The sequence below is a fragment of the Tyto alba genome, unplaced genomic scaffold, assembly GCF_018691265.1.
Source record: "Tyto alba isolate M040663 unplaced genomic scaffold, T.alba_DEE_v4.0 Super-Scaffold_13, whole genome shotgun sequence".
Taxonomy (NCBI): Eukaryota; Metazoa; Chordata; class Aves; order Strigiformes; family Tytonidae; genus Tyto; species Tyto alba.
Window position 1 is genome coordinate 45,542,003 of NW_024881275.1, and position 17,950 is coordinate 45,559,952.

At 43.5% G+C, this 17,950-nt stretch overlaps 1 protein-coding gene across 14 annotated transcripts in view; it reads left to right on the top strand.

Moving 5' to 3' along the window:
- The window catches only part of NRG1 (neuregulin 1), a 419,616-nt gene that overhangs the window by 305,234 nt on the left and 96,432 nt on the right, over positions 1–17,950 (top strand). For 3 of the 14 annotated variants that reach the window (XM_042787804.1, XM_042787799.1, XM_042787801.1), the window contains exon 2: positions 5,551–6,238. The exons of 10 other annotated variants lie outside the window; for them this stretch is intronic. In XM_042787804.1, the coding sequence (XP_042643738.1) occupies positions 5,614–6,238 (625 nt within the window). In that variant the 5' untranslated portion in view covers positions 5,551–5,613. Of the gene's footprint in view, positions 1–4,973; positions 5,063–5,550; positions 6,239–17,950 lie in introns of those variants that run through there. One more of the 14 variants, XM_032997896.2, reaches the window with a different exon arrangement.

Sequence of the window (17,950 nt, forward strand, 5' to 3'; positions counted from 1 at the left end):
ACAGCCTATCCCATTTTAATGTTTGCAATTCCAATGACAGGACTGGTATGAAGCAAAGTGAGGTTTTCTCCTTGTGCCATTTGAGCTGAGAGATGAGGTTTTTAGCAAAGGCTTTTGGAAAGACTCGAACAGAGAGAGTGCTGGCATCAGTCCAAGAGAAATGGATTAAGGAGGGGCAGTTGGTGAAGTACTGAAAGGAGGAATAAATGAATTGTTTGCACCATGTGTGATAGCCCACTCTTCCCACACCATGACTGCTGGCAGTGATGCTGCTTACTGGGCCTGCTTGCTTGCTTTGGGTCAACCTCCCATCTTTAAATAGCGCACTTGTTTAATTTGAAGAAAGTGCCTGCAATCAATAAAAAGAGATCCTTTTATCTTCCTCATCAATCTTTTGTTAATGAGCATGCTTTTAATTTCTCAATGTATGGAAAAAAGGGGAGTGCAATTAAGCACATGATGGAGCAGTTGATGCCACATATTGCTGCTTGATCCTTTTTGAAGAATTGGTATGTTCTTAAAGGAAAGTAGTGGTCTGAGAGGAGATCACTTGCCCTGTACTGATGTGTGGTCCTCTGAGCATCCTTTCTTAAGCTGTGATCTGTTAGAGGCATGGATAACTACTTGTGAAGACATACTTTACTTCCCTAATGTCCCAGTAATTGCAAGGAAGTAGATAATTCTTAGAGAATCTGTTTGTGGGCTGCTGGGACTTTATTGAAAGCAGATATTTGAAATCCAGTGGCTTCCATGAGAATGACTCAGCAAGGCTAATTTCCAAAACCTTCAGCACATTTGGGTCTGATTATGGCATAACTGAAGGGTCAACTGAATTAAATGGTACTTACTGCTCTAATTTGCAGGATGTTGTCAGTTATGATCACATATCTATTTAAGCTTCATTCACATCTTTGTGGCTGGCCAGAGAGAATGGTCCTCTACAGTTTGGTAATAAAACTGGAGGAACAGATACAGCTTGTTCATCCTCTTCACAGGCTGCAAGTTAATGCTGACTTTGGCTTTGCGTCTCCTTGAGTCTTCTGGGAGTGGAACTTAGCAAAGTAACACTTGATTCTTTGCAAAAACACTCCACAAAATAAAATTACAGTTTTGTAAGCCTCTGATTTTCAACTTGTCACTTACATATGGCAAGAGTCCAAATCTCAGTAACAGATTAGCTTCATTAGTGCAGAATCACACTACTTTTTCCTCTAAACCAAACAGACCCAAGCCACACAATAATCAGAAATAAATCTTTGCACAAGGACCTAACCTAATTGCAAACAGGCAAATAATTTCCTTTCCTTATCATTCTATATTGCCCACCAATGGGCTACCCTAGTAAAACTTTGTTACCTCCAAGGGTGTGCTGCCTCTTGTTTTCTTCCAGGGTCTTCCTTTCTGTTAATAAATTGCTGGCTCTTTTCCAAGGCAGTTGTCTCCTCCAGCCTGGGCCAGAACCCATGTTTAAGCACAGCATGACAGTGCTAGCATGTCATTACAGAAAACTGCAGCTGCAGAGAAGTATTTCTGCATTGCTTGGTGGGGGAAAGGGAGCAAAAAGACCCCCAAAACCAGTGAACTGCACCTTCATTTTACAGTCGTATCTTCAGACATACAGTGAGAGACCATCAGCCTTTGCCACAGCCACAAGAGCTGGCATGAAAGGCAGCGTGCTCCCTTAACAACCTAAATGTGGTAAAGAGCCTGGAGTTGCATTTTTGTCGAAAAGGTCCCGAGAGAAGCCAACCCCTTGCAGTATCCGATTGCAGCATCGAGGGCAGGCTGTGTTCTAGCCCTGACTTTGGCCTGGCTGATGATTCAGCATTACCTTTCTTCCTTGGGAGCCACCAGGCACCTCAGAAAACAGGGTGCCACCCTGCTCCTCTTGCTGCAAGCCCCAGCACCCCACAGCTTCGGCAGAGCTGGGAGGGTGAAGCAGCTCTGTAGGCTTCCCTGGGGAAGGGGGACATGAGGAGGAGGAGAAAGTCTGGGCAGATCTAGCTGCACGATGCTGAGGCAGGCAGCCTGTGCGCCAGGTCTGGAGGTGCTGTGGGGGAAGGGGCCTGCAGCAGAGGAGGGTACTGCAGCCTGGAAGGGAGCCAGGCCCCACGGAGATGCTGCGGCCGCGGAGGCGGCGGGAGGGGCTGGAGGTGGCTGCCTGCCGGGAGGAGATGGTGCAGGCAGGCTGGGCCCCAGCCAGTGGAGGAGAGAGTGAAAAAGCAAGGGAGGTAACAGCAGCTATCCTGGCTCTGTTTAGTCGGGAAGGCTCGGAGGGGACAGGCAAGACTCCTCTGGCAGAGCCCTTCCCTGGTCCCTGCAAGCCCCTCTGGCAGCAGTGTGAGGAGGGGGACAATGAACCCACGTGCAGGGGAGCCCCTGGAAGTGTCCCCACTGGCCTTCTGGTGCAAGAGGCTCTGAGGTTTCCCAGGACACTGTGCATGCAGAGGTGGCAGTCAATGGTTGAACTGGTAATAATCTGTCTCTCTGTCCAGCCTTGTAGCATTGTGCATATTTACTTTAACTTCATGTCAACCCTTGTAAGGAAGGCGCAAAATCTCCACATGCATTTCTGTTCACCTCAGCACCAGAAAGGTGTGAGCAAAGCGGAAACATCATTTAAAGAAGGGCAGCTAAATGTGAATAGGCTGGAGAGTAATGAAGATTACAGGAGATTGAACACAAGTGTTTCGCCTGGAAGGCCAGGGCAGGGAAGATGTGCACAGGGCAGTGGATTAAGCACAAGCACAGAGCAGCATCAGCAGGAAAAATTGTCTTACTGGAAATAGGAAGGTTGAAAAATTAGACCTGGATAAAGGCAAGACATTTTTAAAAATTTACGCCAAGCACTCCGATGCCATAGTATCTCATCTGTACAATGAAGAGAATATTCCTACCTGGTTCTCAACTTTCACTCTGCTTTTAAGAGTGATGCTTCAGCTTTTCACCTGAGGATCAACTTGTGTGTGTGAAAGTATCAGTTAGATTTATCAGTTAATCTAATAAAAGATACATTCTTTCCCAATAAACCTTGCTTACTTGTACCCACAGACCACCACAGCTGTCACAGCAACGCTGCTGTGATGTTACCCTCTCTACAGTGACTGTGATGTTACTGCTGTTTGAAACAGGTTTTGAGATACTTGAAAGAGGCTGCACTCATGCAGAGTATTACCAGCTAAGGAGCACATGTGCTTTGTAATAAGAGGAGCCATGTACGTAAATATGCAATGCAAGCTGTTTGTTCTGTCTGAGGTTACTGATCACATCATTAACCTGAGGACCAGACACTTCAGTAGTAATGTAGACTAGATTGTATGATGATTTATCTTTTTACATTCTTCCAGAGAGTGTTATCACTGTCTGTGCTTTAAGGTAAAATCTCCAGGCACTTGAATGTAGTAGCATCATGATTACTTCAGCTGGCTACTACAGCCTCACAGGAAGCTTTGTGATCAGACATCCATCAATTAGTCCTTGTCAGGAGAATCTCTGAAAACACTATGGGATTCACTGAGATTTTGATAAACCTTTTTTATGTGAATGTTACTAATGTTCCGATGGAAGTCAGAACCGGGGGAGGGAGTGCAGAAGTTGGAGGCAGAGAGAGGACATGGATAGAGACAGATGACTTTTTTGTCTCTACCAAAACTATATAACTACAAAGGAAATTGCCTTTTGGATGCCTGACTAAGGTACCAGCAAAAATTAGTTGAGGGCAATTTGTAGTACTTGATTCTTTGTTTCCTTATGCATCCTGCAGTCATATATACTAATGAGAAAGGGGGATTCATGCTGCCAAATCTTCAATGCAAATGTTTTCACAAAGTCCAAGAAACTGGAAATTGTGTTAAAAGCCCCTTTCCTTTTATACATACATCTGTCTGTTACACTGGTGTACTTTTCTGTGGAAGACAAAAGAGACTGGGAATAGAGCTGATTCTAATCTGACTTTCATTATGTTAACTGGACTGTTGATTTACCCCTGTATTACACTGTGCTGCTGGAAATGAGAGCTAGTGCTAGGTATTGGTAGAAATGAGGAATAACAGGCAAATTTAAGAACAAAGTGGAAGCCTTGTTACTAATAGTTTTTTGGGAAGGAGGTTGAAAAATGGAATATAAATAAAATATTATGCAAATCTCTAAATGAAAATTTTTCAGAAGTGGGAATATTTTGGGGTTTGGTTTGGTTGGTTGGTTTGTTTTTTTTTGTTTTTTTTTTTTTCCCCTCTGCTTGACCTAAGGTGCATCCCAGCACTATTCCTGATGAATGAAACTTATTCAGGGGCTTGGAAAGAAAAGCTGTCTCTAGGTGTCAGGCAGGCAGAAACTGCTGCTGAAAAACGGTCTTTCCCCTGGGAAAGATCGGGTATCAGACTGAGCGAGCCCAGTCCAGCCCAAAAGCTCTCACCGCCACCCTGTCCTCGCCGGAGGACCGTGTCATCGATGGCCGCAGCGCCTGACTGCGGCCCGGCTGGAGAGAGGGAGCGGGAGGGCGCACAACTCCTGCCCGCTCCCTCCTTTTGATTTGATGGTCTTTATTCTTTCTAATTGGATAAAATAGGAAGTCACTGACAGTCCTGCGTTGCTGGGTGTACTGATTTCCCTCAGACCAGCCCTGCAGAGGGCGGGGGGTGGGGTAGAGGAGGAAGGAGTAAGTCTGTACATCAGGGAAACAGGCTGCAAGGCGTCTGGGGGAGCGGGGCGAGCGGGGGGGGGGGGGGGGGGGGGGTGTTGGGGGGGGGGGAAGGAGGAAAGTGAATGAGCGCTCAAGAAGGACAAAGAGGGAGGGGAGAGAAAGGGAGTTACCACCGTCTTGGCATCGCTCTTCCTTTCAAACCTCTGTGTAATGATATTGTTTGCAGTGATGCTCAGACAGCGAGCACCTGCTGCTCTGTAATGATTCAGCCTCTTTCAGCCGCCGCTGTAACACGACAGGATGCTGCTGCTACTGTCACTTCTGCCGCTGCCGCTGTTGTTACAGATTTTGCTTTTGCTCCTTCTACCGCATGACAATTGTTTTCCTCGTCTAAGCAGATACCAGCCTCAGATGCTCAAGGTGAGAGTCTTGCCTTTTGCTCTGGGCTATTGGTTCACTTAAACTGGTCAATTTGTTCTGTGTTTGTGGTTTTGGTTGGTTTTTTGTTTCTTTTTGTTTCTTTTTTTTTTTTTTTTTTTCCTTTCCTCCTCACCATCCTTTCCCCATCCTTCCCCCTGTTTTGTTTCGTTGTGCTTGCTTTTGGGGGAATGTTTCTTCCCTCCCACAGAAGAGCTGGAATTGCTTAAGAGGCATTTAAGGAATTATAAAAGTGGCCAGCAAACAGGAGCTCAGTAATTGCGTAGCTACTTTTGCTTCAGAGAGGCAGAGAGGGCGACAGAGGGCTCAGGGGCAGCGGGAGACAGGGGGGCTCTCATTTTTACTGTGCATTATTCCTCTCCCAGTTTCAGTGATGTTGCTGAGCTCAGACCTTTTGTTGATTCCCATTCTGTGATTTTTGCAGAGCACTGTGACTATTACTACCATCTCTTTTTGTCTGTGTCTCACAGTAATGGACTGTGATAGAGTTAAGGCCTTTTGAAGGTGAGCTGTTTGAGAGCTGATGCTTAAACATGTCTGAAGTAGCTGCCGACACTTTCCCCAGCCCCTCCGCTCAGCTGAGCCCTGACGCATCCCTCAACGGGCTCCCGGCTGAGGAGAACATGCCGGGGAACCAAAGAGAGGACAGGAGTGTCCAAAGGATAGCAGGCCTTGCCACAACCTGCTGTGTGTGCCTGGAGGCAGAGCGACTGAAGGGCTGCCTCAACTCTGAAAAGATATGCATCGCCCCTATCCTGGCTTGCCTGCTCAGCCTTTGCCTCTGCATTGCTGGCCTCAAGTGGGTCTTTGTGGACAAGATTTTTGAGTATGACTCTCCTACCCACCTTGACCCTGGGAGGATAGGACAAGACCCAAAGAGCGCTGTGGATCCTACAGCTCTGTCTGCCTGGGTGCCTTCAGAGGTGTATGCCTCACCCTTCCCTGTACCTAGCCCCAAGAGCAAGGCTGAAGTGACAGTGCAAAGTGACAGCTCGCTCGTGCCCTCCAAAACGTTCCTCCAGCCTTCTCTGTATAACCGCATCCTAGATGTTGGGTTGTCCTCTGCTGCACCTTCGCTGTCACCACCTGCCCTGGAGCCTACCACAGCGTCTCAGGCACAAGCAACAGAAACCAATCTCCAAACTGCTCCAAAACTTTGTAAGTAGAAGCTATGTGTTTATTTGTTTTTCCCTTCCACCAAAAAAAAAAAAAAAAAAAAAAAAAAGGCACTTCCCTGTTCTGCAGCTGACCTTGAGGATGTGTGATTAGCATGCAAAGCTTAAATGTGATAAGACAGGTATAGCATGGGTTACCTGGTGAGGAGAGCACCTAGGGGCCTCTGAACGTAGTTCTGAGGTGTGCATGGCAATGAAGAGAGCTACCTTTCGGACCTTTGTAAAACACCAGTACCACCCTTTTCTCTGCATCCACTTGCACAAAAGTATGTGATTTACTTCAGGGGTTTATCTGATAGCTATTCCACATGGTCTGACAGCATATTTTTCTTATAAATTTGATTTGTGTCCTGTGCTGGATCTTCCATGTGTGTCGTTTTCTTTGCCTTGCCTGCAGAGCACTTCTGCTACCTCCTTCCTGAAGTCTGTTGCTGGCAAATATCCCTGTCATCCCCCTTGAAACACTCAGGGAGAACAGTGGGAAAGGCAAACAGCATATCTGAAACAGTTAGAGGTTGGAAATTATTAATTTAGCAGTTAGCTTATAATTTTTCCCTTTCTCTTAAGAGCAAAGCACACATTTCTCTGCATCTTTCCGCTCCTCTGGAAGCTGATTCTTGTTGAACCTGTTTCTCAGACATTGCCTCACTGACTTTTGTGGAGCATTTGATGAAAGCATTCTTGCCGATGCAGGAGGAGCTCAGTTTCCAAATTAGTCTTTGCTCATCCTTAAAGCAAAAAATATCCAGGATACCTGGATTATTTTCTCAGTAGTGATCATAAAGCATCAAAATACCACATTGCTGAACTGTAATTTCTTTGACATTCATCATTTTAACCCATCAAATCCAGAGCAGATCAAGCCAGCAATTACAGAGCTGTGCAAAATTATGCAACTCTAGTAAAAGAGAAGGCAGCATGCTGTTGTACTGCGAGCACAGGGCTGAGGTTTCCTTTGGAAAGATGCACTGATCAGAATGAGCAGCTGTGATCCTTTCAAATTTCCTTGCAAGAGCCCGTCTCATTTATTCTCCCTCGTGCCTTCCCTGTAATGCCACAGGATGGTCACCTTGTAGGTGGTACATACTGGACCTCACCCAGGAGCCCTGAAGTCAACAGAAGTTTGCTACTAAATTTAACCCCACCAGGATTGGACTCAGCATAGATATGTGGCAGTTGGATTAGGTACATTTTGGGCCAGCCACCTTGCCAGTGAAAATGAGTGTAACTACAGTGATTTCAGTGGAGGTCCTTCCATCTCCTTGCTGAACAGCAATTCCAGAATCCCTGAAAGAAAATTTTAATTACTCCTGTAGAAGCCGTGCTGCATTTTGCTTAGGTAATGGGTGACAACCAGCCTTTGGATTAAAAGTAATTTGTCTGATGGAAACAGTTTTATAGGGAAATATTTCTGTGCAGTTAAATGGTGGGAAGCTTGGCCTGTGGCAGATGAGACATTGCTTGAATTACTGAGACACTTACACACCTTTGCCGTTATATAGAACTATAGTAAGTGATTATTTTTTTTTTTATTGTTGATGCAGAAAATCTTTCTTTGTAGTGCAAATACCATAAGTGATATTAAAGAAATGACAGCACTTTTTACTTCATAAAATCACCAGGAACAACCATCCAGTCAAAATAGCCTCTTTTGTGTGAGAGGGGGAAGCAACTAAAAGCTGCTTATGTCAAGACGACCCTCATCCTCCTGAATCTCCACATGTGAGGCAAGCCTTTATCAGTAACATGCTAACTTCATCTTTTAAGTAAATGAAGGAGTAGGGAGGAAAGAGATTCTTTGGAGCAGCCACTGACAAAAAAATATTATCTTCATTCAGTTCTGTTCACATCTGGGAAATAAATGGTTGTCCAGAAATCAGGTGATTGGGTTGAGTTGGGTTTTTTGACTGTTGCCTTAATTTTCTTAAGATAAACATATTTTAAGATATCATATACTTACACACAGACTGAAAGGAGAGGGAGAACTGGCAGAAGGTTGAGTCAGGGTTGCTCCGAGGGAGAAGGTTGTGTAGGCAGTATTTTTTCTAACTGTGGCCATAATTCTGACTATGACAAGGGACTACAATTCCCTGAAAAGGAAAATAATAAAATATAGCTGGAAAAGTACACTGCAAAAGATCTACCTAAGAATTGAAAGAGGCATGAAAAGAACTTTTTGGACAGCTCTAAAAGCACTGTCTTGGGGTTTTTGAAACAGCTGCATTTCAAACACATCATTGTGTTTTATATAGAGCAAGATTTGTTGGAGAGGTTGACAGATTGCATCAGTGATAACTTTTTTTTTTATGAATGCCTTTGACAGCTATAAAATTCTCAGAGAGATGGCTTGGAAAGTAGCATCTGCAAATTGGATTGTCCCTTCTTTTGCCTCTCAGTGTCCTTTTTTCCATTTCAGGCATAGTGAGGTAACATGTTCCCAGAAAGCCCCTTTTGTGCTGATATCTTTTTTTTTTTTTTTTTTCCAGTGCAGAAATTAAAAACAAACAAACAAACAAACAAAAAAAAAAAAAAAAAAAAAAAAAAAAACCAAACCCAAACCAACAAAACCACAGATATTCTGTGGCTGATGTATTGTTTCTGAACCAAGACCTTCCATGAGTTTCCAAGTAATTTTTTTCTCTCTTTTCTGTCTTACTCAGCATATTCCCCTTAAAGCTGTATCCTTCAAGGTCATAGTCTGCAGAGAGCTAATTGATTCTTCTTTCTGGAGCCTGGGAGAGAGAACAGAAGAGAGACAATCCTTGTAATTGTGTCTGGTGCATTAGATTCAAGACTGGTCTCACTGCCATTACTATACTTTGCCCTTTATGAATACAGAACTAATGTCTTCCTTTCTGTTTGATTTACATTTTATATTGTAGTATCATTCCTCCTTTGCTGAAACAGAAAGGGAAGGTGAATCTTTTAAAGCATTCTGATATCTAGGGAGCGTGTCAATCTTAGCATAATTACGCCAGAGGAGATTTCATTACAAGTGGCATATCATAGTACGCACTAACCTACAATCTCCCTCCCTCTGAGAAGACATACAGATTGTAAAAGTGCTAACACAGTTCAGGAGCTAAATTTTACTTCTTCCTACACCATCACCTTTAAATACATTTCCACCCTTTACCCAGGCTGGTAAGAGATGCAGCTCTGTAGTACTGTCAAAACTATTTTTCTGTAATAACTGCATTTATGCATCTGCAAACCAACCACTCCCCTCTTTACAGGTCTTTCCACTGCCTTCTCTTTCCATTTAAGCAGATTTTCCCCCAAACCACCCACCAAGGTCTGTGTGGGGCTTCCTTTCAGGGGTGACCGCTCTGCCTAAGGAGTGCAGTGCCCCTGTGTTTTGGCTCTGCCCTGAAGCAGAGGTGCCCAATCCCTTCGCTTTGGGATCACAACTCTTGTGACTTGGTGAGGTGCCATGGGGCACACAAGAGGCAGGGCAGGAGATACACCACAGCATGAGAACTTTGCTGGAGTGGGTTTCCCTGTGAGCAGAGCAGAAAGCCCAGCAGAGAGCAGGGTCCAGAGGATGCACCCACCTGGTGGCACATCTGTACTGCCCCTGTGTCTCTCCCACTTTTGGCTTCCCTGGCCACCTTGGGTGCCGTGCGCTGATGGGCCAGCTGCACACCTCGTACCTTGCTGGTAGCTGACAAATGACCAACAAACAGGCATATCTATATCTCCCTACCGTTATGCCCACCAAGTTCTGCTGGCCATAATATGCAGAGTTGAGTGGGTGTGTGGGGGTGTGTGTCACTGGACCTGTGTATGCCCACTGGGAACAGGCAGGACTCCCTCCTACCTCACTGGTGCCGGCCCCTGCCTGGAAAACATAGCAAAGAGGAGAAGGGGCTGTACACTGCTGTCAACTACACCTGGTTGGGACTGCTCCCTCCTCGTGATTCTGATTCTGATTTCTGCTGTCAATTCAGGTGTGCTGAGCCAGCATCAGCAAATGCTGATGCTTTCTCAGCCTTGTTGGAAAAAGTGTTAGAAGAGTGCCTCCGAGGACTGAAATGGGTGTTTACCTAGAAAATGGTCTCAGCTCCCCTCCAAAGCTATCCAGGCACAATGGCTGAATTTCTTTTGACTTTTTAGAGCTAGGGATGGGAAAATTGTAAAGAAAACTAGGCTGTCCCTTGTTTTGGTATCGTACTGTAAACAGTCATTGCAATTTGTCTCTTACTCTTTCACTTCCACCTGTTCTTTCTCAGCTCTGCATTTGACATCCTTTCTCCTATACACAGTGATTTGTGAAGGTCTGCCTTTGTGGCAGGCTTGAGGGAGCCTTCTCTTCCAGTTACGGGTGCTGCAGTCCAGCTGAAGGCTTTGATTTATGGACAGCAAGGGTTTGTTCATGGCAGCTTCACACAGTGTTTGTTCTTTTTCTTGAAACAGTCTAATTCTGCCCCATGCTCTGCAGTTCAGATCCCCCATCACAGCACCGTAGGGTTCAGTCCATGTCTGGCAGCCTCTGAAAGTGTCAAGGTCAAGGGTGTCTCGGAAAACCACAGGGGACTGTACCCACAGGAGGGGAGAGCAGATGATACAGCACAGGCTGTATACCAGCCTTTTCTACACTCACTGTTACTGTGCAGGGCAGTGCCACAAGGGAGACACCTTTTTCCCCAAAGCTTGCTGATGCAGGAGGAGAGATCCTTAAAGCAGATGTCGCTCCATTTCTGGTATAGTATCGATATTGATTAGCTTCAGACACCTGACTTAAGTGCCTACATTAGGAAGCTAGTGGCCTTCAACTTCCAATTCAGCATGAAGAGACCTACCCCAGGCAATTTCCAGCATGACTGTAGCAGGAGTAACTCTCTTTCTCCAGTGAGTGTATAGGGTGACTAACATTGCAATTCAGTTTGCAAGTTAAATGTCTGCTACACAGTATGAAAGACTCATTTTGAAAGCCATGAATTTTCTTTGATGTGTCCTGTGAATTAACAATATCTTGTCACAGGGAAGTTGTAATTAATCACAGTTGAGATACCAGACAAGTTCTGGTACTCAAGAGCATAATAAAGCTGATGTGGAGACACAACTGGGCCTCCATTAATGAGCAGCAATAAAGCAAGTGCCACAGCCCTGAGCCATCCAGTCTGTATTTCCCTGAAACACTTCTTGCTCTGCTGTCCCAGAGGTCATAGTGGCTTACAGATGTATATATTTGTGGCAGGAACACTCAGAGTAAAGTGGGATTGAGACTGATGGGGTGAGATGCATAAGACATGGCACTTTTTAGGGAGTTTAGATCCATTAAGACTTCTGAAGTGATAACTGAGACTTCCTCTCCCCAACCCAGTTAGTCACACTGTGTTTAAAATGCCTTCAGCAAGCACAGAGTTTGTTCAGACATATTGTTTTGTTTCTTTTTGTATCTCTACCATGACCCTTTTTAACATTCATTGCTTGCATCGAAAGTTCTATTTAACATGAAGAGGACTGAACTGATGGGTCCTGCACTTCTTTCTCTTGGACAAGCACCCCAAATTAATGGCTTTCAAAACTACCTCATGGGTGTGGTTTTTATTTTGTACACCATGCATCATGCACAGAACATGATGGAGAAAAAGCAGTATATCCTGAAGTATTTTCTCTTAGTAACAGTCTGAATTCCTCAGTGCAAAATAGTAGTCTGCACTTAGTATTTATTTTTAAAAGCTTCATTTTACTTTGTAAACTTCACTGAGAATAAATCATGTATTCATGCTACATGGAACTTCTGCATGGTCTCCCTCCTCGTTTATATACATATGCATATGTGACTGTAGAAAATACAATAGGTATATGGAGTATATGGTCATTGCTTCTTTATTAAAAATGACATCTAGGATTGTACTGCATTATAAGTTTCTAAGCAAAACTGATTAATAATTGATGTCATGAGAAAACCCAGGGTTTGGATTTCCGCTGCAGAGGACTGAAATTATCCTCCTTCAGTATCTATTGTGCTTTTAGGTGAAACATTTTATTTGCTATTCAATCACTGCAAATAAAGTCACACAGCAGCCCACATCAGATTTGCAGCGCCTAACTTTTGGGTGCAGGGAACTTTCTCGGTGTCACATGAAAAGGCAGAATTTGGCTTGCTGAAGGCTAAATAGTGGGTTAATTGTGATGCAGAGCTGGAATGATATAAATGAACGTTTTCATCATTTGCAGTCTTGTTAATGGAAATGCAATAGATTTGCTGCAGAAATCCAACTCAGAATCAATAGCAATGCAATGAGGCAGCTGGTTCAGGGAGAGCACATGTGATGCCAATCTGCTGCAGACAGTACCTGGGCTGAGACTGCTTTGTCTCTCTGTCAGGAAGGGGCAGACAGCCCTAGAAGATGCCATGACGGGTGATGAAAGACTTCTGAAAGAAAAAAGACTGCTTCACCTAGGATGGGTCAGTGTTAGGACTGAGAGAGAATTGTTTAATTTGAAGAATTCAGATTTATTTGGATGCAAAGATGTCTTTTTTGTTACAAGGAACTAAGTTAAGAAAAGACAGGAGTCTTTGTGCTTCAGGTCATGTTCAGGCCACATGAAATCAAAGAAGGACTGAGTCACATTGTACAATTTTGGAGATGGGTAGGCAGTTTCAGAGTATCTCTTGCTAGGGGCTTCTGCCCTCTTGTTCCCCATAGAGATCAAGGAGAGGAGCAGGTGGTGCATTTCTGTGGATGGCTTTATAGTGGGCACACTGGCTACCATTGCTATGTATACTGCAAGGAGGCCAGTTTCCTGAAGAGTGAGCACTGTGAATCGCATCTTGACCTTTCACATTAAAATGTTATATGAAGTACCAGATACAGTAGGAGGTACACATTAAACTCAAGAGCCTGAGCATGACTCTTTGTCAATTAAAGAGCTCTTGAAAGCAGCAGGGAGAAATACCTATACATTATTTTGGAGCAATGTAATGCCTGCTTATTTAATACCTGTCCTGTCTCATCCTGTCTCTCATCCCCCTCCCCCATACCCAGTAGAGTCTTAGTTACTGAGACAAAAGGAAGGGTTTCAGCTGGGATAAAATGGGCAGGAACAAATCTAGTGGGACAGGACTGGCTACCACTCAGGGCTGCTCTGAGCTAAACCAGAGGCAAGGCCCATCCAGCTCTGGACAAGGTCAGTGGTATTGCAGCATCCATCTACTACCTTTGCTCCTGCAGGGTATTATTATGAAAGCGTTATTTTAATATATATTTTCTCTCAGAGTATATTCAGCTTTTTCACATGTACTTTCACTACCCCTTCCACCATTTTTTCATCTTTGTATCTATGCTTCATCCTGGAACTTGCTGGCAGTGCATTCTCATAACTAAAGACAGCTTTTTATTTTGGCAATGAATATTGCTTCAGTTTTTGAGATGAAAGGAAATCAATACTGGGTTGGTAGTCACATGGTACTGGGGAGAGTATATAAAGCTATGCTCTTAAGCATGATTCGTGACATAGTTCAGTATTTCTATGGAAAGAGATTTGAATTTTACAATTTTTAGCAGTCAATTAATTCATCTGATTGGACAGATCAAAGGGGAAAAAAAGAGTATCAAGCTTGTTCAAAAGACTTTGTCCTATGCAAAAAAAAGACTTCAAGCTCATAAAAGATGACTTGAATCTTCTAAGGTGGTAACTGGAAGCCAGTGTAAAGCTGCTGGTACTGGATCTCAAGAAGAGAAACATGCTTTTCACTATACTAAATTAATCTGTAAAATTCATTTATTTCTCAGCCTAAATTAAATTATCTGAATTTTCACTGACATAAAGGGTCTCAGGTCTGTAGCCCCTTAAGACCTAGCAAAGCACTGGGATGCTCCATGGCCTACATGACATAGAGTATCTTCCTGACTAACGGTTCTTCCAAATGCCCACCAGTTATGGTGTGAAGACTGAGAGTGAGACAGTGTCCAGCTTTTCCTTTATTCTCTTTTAAGCAGAACTGCCTGCTTTGACTTCGAAAATATGTGTGTGTATTCCGGACATTCATTCATTTACATTTTTTTCTCCTAGATTAAAAAGCTCTTCCGTGCCATGTATTTTCCCCTCACAAAGGTGCATATACAAAGTAATCAGATCAGCTTTGGGTAAGCCTTTTTGACAGAACAGGAAGGCTGAGTTCCATAATTTTCTCCATGGAGGGGGACTGTTTTCAGTCCTTGAATTATTTCATCCCCCTTCGCGCTTTTTTAGTTTTCAGATAGAGCTGTAATTTTGATATGATATTTATGCATGGGCTTGTCCAAAATCCCAACGAAGAACAACAAAATCTGCTCAGTGTCTGGGTCGCTGTTCAGAAACACTTAAGTTGCATGAAGTAGCACCAGCATCTGTTTAATATTTTAAGTGATAAATCAGTAATAATGACCAGTCAGAGAAGAAGACCCCTATCTCACATATGGAGGAGCCTTCACTGTCCTACTTCTTGACCCCCAAGGTCAGGGGTGGAACAAGAATCCTCAGGGCCAGTCAAGGGAAGAAAAGACAAATATCACCCAACCTCAGCAGCGCTGTGTACATGTCAGAAGGAGTTTCAGTTCTCTTGTTCCCCAGCTGGTTCTGTCCTGCTCTGAAGGATCCCCTCAGCAAGGCTTCCTGGGTTGAACAGGAGGTTGTCTCAATGGTTTTAACTGTTCAGGCTCCCCTCTTCACTTGACATCTGGTCATGCTTTCAAAGATCTCTCCCTCTGTGCTCTGCTGATGCTTCTCCCATTGTTGGCCCAAGGACCATTGCATCAGTTTGCCTTTTATTTAATTTACTGTCTCAACTTCTCCAAGATTTAGTTCTTCCTTCCAAAAGTGGAAACAGCCCCAGAGCATGGACTTGTGGGAGGGAAGGGTTTTGGTGTTTGTGCATTGCTACTGTGTACCCATCTTAAAGACACTTTGCTTTTGTGATGGATTCTTTAACATTTCTGTCCTATAGTGGGTCTGCTGCATGGACTCAGCCTGACAGTGTTGCATGATGCTCAAGCATCTTTTGTCATCTCAGTATGTGGGAATTAAGGAGCATGATCATATCAAGAAAGTCAGAATGGCTAATAATTTCAAGATAGCTGGGATTTTCAAGACATTTTTATATTTTCAAGATAGCTTTTCTTGGGCTGTAGGTGTGCTCGGCAGGACGGTTAGCAGCATGAAGGTAATACTGCCTTAGCAAGGGAAATTAAATGTATCAGGGTGAGAGAGACAACTATAGGGGAACAGAAGAATGATCATTTCTGTATCTAGTCTGTGCTGGTCAGGAAACAAACTGAGTGTGTTTTCAGGGTTTTAGGAATTAAAGAGCGCAGGACAAGTGGGATGAAAAACATCATCCTACTGAGTTGATATGGGGACTTGGAGAGGCTTGAGCTCATACCTGCAATAGCAGAACATCATTAATTAGCCAGAAAAGTGCCAGTAAACTGGGAAAGAAGTGGTTATATCTGCCAAACACCGGATAGCATGGGAGGTCTGATTCTTTCTTGACTGGAAGTAAGCAAGAAGAATCTGTTCCCCGATGCCACAGATACCTGCAGTCTGCCTGGGACTTGCAGGAGATCCCAAAGCAGTTTTTCCCTCTGCTGAGGAACTAGACTACACATGCAATCATCCATTCTTTGGCCATACTGCATTTGTAAGGGAACCTCTGCAGGTCAGATCCTCTTGCCATCCAGCCATGCTTAGTACAGGCTCCTCACTGATGCTGAGATCCAAGGAAGTGCCATTCGCACTCTGCCTTCACCAGCCTTCCCAAGGGCTGAAGTCACTCTGCTCTGCCTATGCAGAAAGTGCTGCAAAGTATTCCTCTGACATTGAATTCCTTCCCATCTCTTTGTTCAAAAGCCCTCGGTGTGCTCCAGTGGTTGCCTCACAGAAGGTTAGTCAGCCCACCCTACTTTTTGGAGATGTTGAGTTAGTGATAGCATTATTAGATTTTGAAGGCTATCAGTAACAATTTTTGCAAACTCCTTCAGCTATGTAATTTTCAGGGTGTATGGTTGTGTATGTATTCTGTTTGTGAGCAAAGAATGCCTGTGTTTCAGGATCAAAAAGCCAATAAATGCATTAGCACACAGAATCATTTCTCCGAAGTCAGTTATCAGAAAAATACTTCAAAGTCCTCCTTTTGCTTTATAAAAGAGTATCTGGCCAGTAAAGCAAACAAATACACTGGGTTTTGAACATGTGAAGGTTCAACAACATGGCTAGCAACCTCTCTGTTGGTTGCTAACTCCAAGAATTCACTATGCTGTAGAGATTAATGGAGATCTCTCAGATAAGTAGCTTTTCAAGCAACCCTGTAATTTTCCTAATTGTTGCTAATCGATGGTTTAGTGTGTGCAGTTTCTCCTTCTCCAAATTCAGAGGAAGGAATAAAAAGACATGTTCTATAAGTGTATTGAGATAACTGCTACAAGCCCAGGAAGCAGATTTACTAGCTGTGAATCAGAGGAGGTATCAGTTCCCCCAAGCCACTTAGCTGGGAAGAAGCTGGCAGGGGAGGGGGCTGAAGAAGAAGAAAACAGAAAAATATTCTGATGCTTCCTGAACAGACTGAGATCCAGCAAGCATGGCATTCAGAGAAGAATTTGGCATCTAAATTGACTTGCCCCTAACAGGTATCTAGCAAGTTCCCCACATTGCAGAGTAATATGTGGTTATGCTCTGTCTCTGCTTTTGCTTTTGCGGATTAGCTGTAATGTGTTCTCGGGGCTGTCACTGATACTTTCAGGATGCTAATACACATTGATTTTAACAAATGGGTATATCAGAGATACTGTCCAATGTTAACTTACATTTAATTCATATATTAATTGCCATACATTACTCTTTTTTACAAATGGTGATGGCAGAATGACAAAATATTCCTGATAATTAATCCAAAATGATGATTTAGCAGAAACACTGTCATGGTTTAACCCCAGCCGGCAACTAAGCACCCCATACAGCCACTTGCCCACTCCTCCCCACCCCGATGGGATGGGGAGGAGAATCAAAAAAAAAGTAAAACTTGAGGGTTGAGATAAGAATAGTTCAATAATTGAAATTATTATTGTTATTATTGTTATTATTATTATTATTATTATTATTATTATTATTATTATTATTATTATTATTATTATTAACTATAACAATAGTGATAATAATAATAATAAGGAAGATAACAAAAAGAAAGAGAAATAAAATCCAAGAAAAACAAGTGATGCACAGTCCAACTGCTCACCACCCACTGACCAATGCCTGAGCAACAATCTGCCCCTCAGCCAACTCCCCCCAGTTTATATACTGAGCATGATGTCCTATGGTATGGAATATCCCTTTGACCAGTTTGGGTCAGCTGTCCTGGCCATGCTTCCTCCTGGCTTCTTGTGTACTTCCTTGCTGACAGAGCATGGAAAACTGAAAACTCCTTAACTTAGGTTAAGCACTACTTGGCAACAACTAAAACATCAGTGTGTTATCAGCACTATTCTCATACTCAATCCAAAATACAACACTGTACCAGCTACTAGGAAGGAAATTAAATCTGTCCCAGCCAAAACCAGGACAAACACTGACAAGTCATGTGAATACTACCCCTGTAGAGGAAGACTTAAAAATGTCAGTCAGTAGAGAATGACCAGACAAATAACTTGACCATGACTTTTGTGTAATGACAGGTCATATAAGAGAAAATTTGGCATTCAGATCTGGCAAG